General features: G+C 34.0%; 1 protein-coding gene across 2 annotated transcripts in view; it reads right to left on the bottom strand.

Moving 5' to 3' along the window:
• Positions 1–1,680: 1,680 nt before the first annotated feature.
• Positions 1,681–6,422, bottom strand: part of BRMS1L (BRMS1 like transcriptional repressor) — a 48,660-nt gene continuing 43,918 nt past the window's right edge. For both annotated transcript variants that reach the window (XM_022570702.3, XM_022570704.3), the window contains exon 10: positions 1,681–5,204. In XM_022570702.3, the coding sequence (XP_022426410.1) occupies positions 5,087–5,204 (118 nt within the window). In that variant the 3' untranslated portion in view covers positions 1,681–5,086. The remainder of the gene's footprint in view (positions 5,205–6,422) is intronic.

Raw genomic sequence — 6,422 nt, 5'->3', positions numbered from 1 at the left:
AATGAATAATTTAAACAGTACCTGAAGTTTTTTTTAAATCGTCTTTCCTTAATAAGTGCAATTACCCATAAATGTACTTAAACATAATACACTGAAATCATAAATTTATCTTCAAAGAAGTGAAAACACTTCACTATCTTTGCCATTACCAATAACATTTTCATATTTGCTTAATAATAAGCGAAATATATTTCTTTCAACATCCCACTAATAGCAGGTATCATTTAGCCTCTGCCTGAGGATCTGGTTTTCTAAGCCGTTTAACATAAATCATAATCTTTACTAGCAGAGATGAAATGCTACCATGTGGCCTGCTTCTGGACTAGAATTATGGCTCTTCTCTCTTCAAGAGAATGCAACAGTCTCCTGGCAAGTTCACCCACTTCAGACTTCTATTAGATACAGAAAAATGGAAAAGGAAAGGAAAGATGAACTCTAAAGTCTGTTACTACATAACTTTTCCCCTTGACCTTCTTTAATAAATTGTGTCTTTGAAAGAGAATATATTAACTTCAAGTTTAGGAACAAAGAAATTTTAGACTTATAGTTGCTTTCTAGTTATAGATAGATGATAGATAGACAGAAAGAAGATAGATGATAGATAATGTATATAACATATATACATTTTTCAGGAAGATTAGCAACTTGAGATAATCAACTAAGTTTAAGACCATTCAAAATATAAGTTCTGCCACAATCTTTTGCCTTGCATACCTTGAGGAAAAAAACCCCAGGAATTCCTAATATATGGTAAATTTATAAAGTAAGCATATCAGAATTCTGACATTTATGTTCATTTTGTTTCAAACATGAAAAATATTAAATAATGACTTTCTGTTTATATACTAAACATAGTTCCTGGCACATGGCAGGCATTCGAATTACCAGTGTTATTATCACTGGCTGCCCGTGAACCAGGGTCCACACTGGTCCAATAAACTGGGCAGAGTAGCAAAGTACATAATATAGAAAGAACTTAGAGGGGGGCTGTGGACCAGGCCTGCACAGCGAGATCCTGGTCAGCAGAGCACCAGGAAAAAATAAAATCAAAAATAAGGTACTAAAAATAGAGTTGCCATGATCCAGCAATCCCACTCCTGGGCATATATCCAGACAAAACTATAATTCAAAAAGATACATGCACCCCTATGTTCATAGCAGCACTATTCACAATAGCCAAGGCATGGAAACAACCTAAATGTACATCGACAGATGAATGGATAAAGAAGATATGGCATATGTATACAATGGAATATTAACCATAAAAAAGAATGAAATAATGCCATTTGCAGCAATGTGGATGGACCTAGAGATTAACATACTAAGCGAAGTAAGTCAGAGAGAGAAATACAGATACCATATGATATCACTTATACGTGAAATCTAAAATATGACACAAATGAACATATCTACAAACCAGAAACAGACTCACAGACACAGAAAACAGACTTGTGGTTGCCAAGGGGGAAGTGGGGCTGGGGAAGCATGGGTTCAAAGTTTGGGACTAGCAGATGCAAACTATTATATATAGAATGGATAAACAACAAGGTCCTACTGTATACTACAGGGAACTATATACAATATCCTGTGATAACCCATAATGGAAAAGAATATGAATATATATATGTATAACAATCATTTTGCTGTATATCAGAAATTAACATGACACTGTAAATCAACTATACTTCAATAAAATTTTTTTAAAAATAAGATTATAACAATGTGTCCGGTACAATACCAGGAAGGGGCTATCTCACAAGAGGACAGGTGACCCCTTCAAGTTTCGACAAAACCATCTTTTGATTCCAAGTTTGCTTTCACACAGATTTTCCTAGAAGGAAAAAATATGCCAAGTAGTTGACTTGAGGAGTCTGGTCTCCTTCTCAGTGAAAATTATTAAACTGACACTCGGCTGTCACTTCAATCCACTGTGAATGGGTCGGTCTAACTCCCCCAGAGCTGTCAACTCAGGCATGTTATTAGTTTGATAGAGCTGCCATAACAAAATACCACAGACTGGGTGGCTTAAACAACAGAAATGTATTTTCTCACAGTTCTGGAGGTTAAAAGTCCAAGATTGAGGTGTTGGCAGGTTCGGCTTCTCCTGAAGCCTCTCTCCTTGGCTTGCAGGTGGTGGACTTCTCACTGTCTTCACATGGTCCTTCCTCTGTGTTCACGTATCTGCTGTCCAAATTTCTCTGTGTCCAAATTTCCTTTTATAAGGACATCAGTCAGACTGGATGAGGGCCCAACCTAACACCCATTTTAACTTAATCACCTCTTTAAATGCCCCATCTCCAAATACAGTCACATTCTGAGGTAATGGGTGTGATGGCTTCAAAATATGCATTGGAGGGGCGGGGGGAGATACAATTCAGCCCACAACAGGGCATATGAATAAAGTTTAAGTTTCTGGGCCTATGAAGTAAGGGGCAAGACTCTGAGCCACAGTGACCAATGAGGGAAACCGCCCCAATTTAATCCCACCTGACATATCAGGCACACTTCCTGTAGTTCATCTATGAAGACAATATAAGGAACATACATTTTCCCTAACCTCATTCTGAGCTTTTGTGTTCTTTGAAAAATATTTTACATTTCCTTACATTTAGCAGTTAAAATCATTTATATTCCAACTTGGCAAGAGACTACATAAATCCTAACTAGTGTATTCATTCATCCTACAACCATTTTCCTTATCAATTCATTTTAGTTCATTTTTAGTGTACTGGACTTACTGGATCCAAAAACAAAATCAGAAATAACCAACATCCCTGTTCTTCTTTTTAAATAATTATCAAGTATTTAAGATTGTACATGGTTCTGTCAGTGGTGTTTGAGTTCCGAGTAACAACACACATATCAAAACAACTTTTACGTGAAGAAGTTTGCAATGAAAAGTACTCAGTGCCCAGTGAGAAGAAGGGACAGAATGAGGAATGTACATTAGTGTTTGCTAATAATTATTAGTGATGAACTGGATTACTGATGATTAGATTCTTTTAATGGGAAATGTCGAGAAGGGATAGACCAAACATGAAATCCTGGAAGCTGTGACAGTTAAGGTCCATATATTGATACTAAGACAGAGTCTGATTGTAAACAAAGTACCAGCAGCTGCTAGATCACATTTTGCAGATTCTAACTAGACCGTTTTTGACCAGAAGTCAAATGGCAAACTGCCAACAATGAAATATATTTTATAGTATTTCAATCATAGACAAGCATACACTTACCTGAATCAGTATCAATATTATGGAAAAGTTACATATGATATAAACATTGAAGTTCTGAAAGTAAATGTACTAAATCATAGTCAGTTTTTAAAATAAAGACTTTCTACTTAAAATTTCAGAACTTACACGGTACATTTTTATTAAAGTAGAACATATATGCATATATTTAAATTAAATATAACTTAGCTGCCTTAAATATCTAAATATACTCCAATAGAGGTTGAATTGTGGTTTAGGGATGCAGAAACATTTGTTCAACACTCCAACACTCCATATCTATTAATGTAAATTGCCTTAAATCCTTCTTAGAAGTAGACAGGTTATAAATAATAAAAGTGCACAAGTCATTCAAGACACTACGAATGACACGCAAACACATCTTTTTATTATATACTAAATTTAAAAATCCAAATATTATTAAAAATGCTTATGAAACATTGTATACATAAGTACTGTCAAATACTATCAGATTATGACATTATGTACATTTGCTAAGGTTAATTAGAAACAGAACAACGTACATAACTGCTGATAATTAATTTCAGAAGTCAAATATTTTAACATTTGGCAACTGTGAAGTAGTGATCTGCACAGGAAGATGTTTGCAGAGGTAAAATAGCGAGAAAACAAATGGAAAAATGCAGATATTCCTGCCCTAAGTGTTAATAAGTAGATGTCTTCCTCATCCTCTTAAGTCTCAATATAACAGAAATTAAAGTGCACAAGACCACCAGGAATACCTGATTTGGTTGTACCCTAATATATACTACAGCCAATTGTGCTGCCATATTGAGGGTTTCAATTCCCTGTACTGTTCCTGAGGTTTTAGAAGTTAATTTTGAATGTGACTAGGGGAAGAGAGGCCAATACTTTCTAAATTGCACCAAGTGGCCTTAAAGTGTAGAAACATCAAAGATAAAAATATTAATTTGGGAATAGATTCAAGGAGATCATCCCTGTCTATTTTGCCCTAGGAATAAAATTAGGATACGAACCTAGTTTTACCTCTGGAAAATGCTTACTAAAAATCTGTTTCAAAAGATCAGACATGTACAGCAAGCACCACAATACTGTCAGTTACTGTCCACCACTTACATACTGCATCATAAATACCAGGCATATATACCTGCCCCCTAAAGGTTCACTAGAAATAAAGGTAGAATCATGTTATTACTTGACACTAATATTTCTAATCAACATGAAGTATAATTTGTAAAAATAGGTCACCTCCATACAATCAAGGAAAAGGAGAAGGAAAGCTGCTAGTCTACAAAAGTGCTCCATTTAGCTTTCAAACCCAATAGCTTAATTTCGGGTAAAACAAGATTGCAAAGTAAGGCCATCAGTTCTAAATAAGCTGATGATGCCATCTATACATACTCACGTACATATGTTTAAATTTCAATTCTGATTTGACACAAATGTACTATTACAAACCATTTATAGGAAACATTTTATAGGGCTTATTTACAAATATATGATCAGTGACAAAGACACTGAAAATCAAGAAAACTGCAGATAAACGTAGCCATTGCTAACATAGTTCACTAAAGGTAAGACAGATTTACATAAAAACCAAAGAAAAAAGTTTAGTAAGAAACCCCTACCATATATACCTGTTGGTCACTGGGCCAAAAAGGCAAATAAATGTAATGATCATGATTAAACTTTTATCACTGTCTCTTTCAATAACATATCAACATGAGGTCTATTTAGAGTACTACCTACAAATACACAGTCTCTCATGATTCGATGAGAATATTAAGTTACTGAATATATTTTTTTATTCCCATGGCACATCATACTTGGTAACACTAATAAGGTAGATTTAGATAACACTTAAATCATGATTACGAATGTTTAATTGAATATTTTCCTTTCTGTAGCTGTGAAATGTAAAGCTTAGATTTGCTTCCATCAGGCCTCTTAAACCAAACTTCATCATGGTTAATTGTTGTAATTACAGCACTAAAAAGAAAAAAAATACGAATGAATGAATTACAATATGCCTTCTCCACTCATTTTAGAGCACAAACTATAAAACCAAAATAGCTGGACTATAAGAGTAGATTCAGGTATGTAATTGTCATTTACCGGAATGCTATCAGCAGGGCATGCTGCCAAAAATATCACATTCAGCAACACTTAATAGATAATCTCCTTTCTTTTCTTAATAGAGTTGGTAAAACTTACTACTAGAACTATTAAAAGCACACTGTCCCTAACTCCATTCCCACCCCACCTCCAAAAGAAGAAAAAGTGGAGCTAACACCACTCCTTATGTAGTATTACACCTCCAACTCATATCAGCCTTGGCAGTAGGAAATCTTTCAAATGCCAAACTTAATTCCCAGTGTCAAGCATCTGTGGTACTTGTACAGATTTTTTTTAACACTACTAATCTTTACATAGACATCTTTCTAAAAATATATGTCTTTAATCCTCTTTTATGCTATTTCATCTCCTTTTTAACCACATTTATGCTAAGTAGTAGTAGTTAAATGTCTCAAAAGCAATAAGATAAAGCAAAGAATCCATGGGTATCATGTATAACCTAGTAATTAATTAGCTCAATGAGCTTCTATGAGAAAAGTTACTATACACACTGATCCTGAAATGAGTATTCTATACTAAACGCAAACACTTTATTTACTACTGATGCCTAGAAAAAGATAGTTTCTTACTGTAGAAGGTTACTACTCTGAGAATTAAATCCTAAACTACTAAATGAATTAAAGCAGCAATGGGCAATAATATTTTCCAAAGGCCACACCAGATAAAACTTATAAGGCTCTGTAAATAATTATATAAACTTTATTTAAGCCTAGACAGATTGAGTTTTTTAAAAGGCAATTTTCAGTTTTCAAGTTATACTTTAATTCCCACTACTCTAAGTTTTTGTTAATTTTCAATTCCTTTCCCATGCTAATTGAAGCAAATTTTTAATCTAAAATACTGTAATATACCCCAAAAAGTTAAGGATTAATAGAGCCACACTGTGGCAGCATACTGTCAAATTCATAACAGTCTGGATTAAAGGTCATAATATTAGGATCATAGCAAGTCATCTATTATAAGAATTAATAAATGGGATTTCTTACCTGGCTAAATAATTCCAACATTTCCATTTGTGTTAATGCTTGTGTCCATGAACTTAATATGTAACTCTGGTGTATAAAATTAATA

This window comes from Delphinapterus leucas, chromosome 2 (assembly GCF_059928025.1).
Source record: "Delphinapterus leucas isolate spDelLeu-1000000601 "Yukka" chromosome 2, BTC_Dleu_Yukka2, whole genome shotgun sequence".
Taxonomy (NCBI): domain Eukaryota; kingdom Metazoa; phylum Chordata; class Mammalia; order Artiodactyla; family Monodontidae; genus Delphinapterus; species Delphinapterus leucas.
This window is presented reverse-complemented; position numbering and strand designations above follow the sequence as displayed.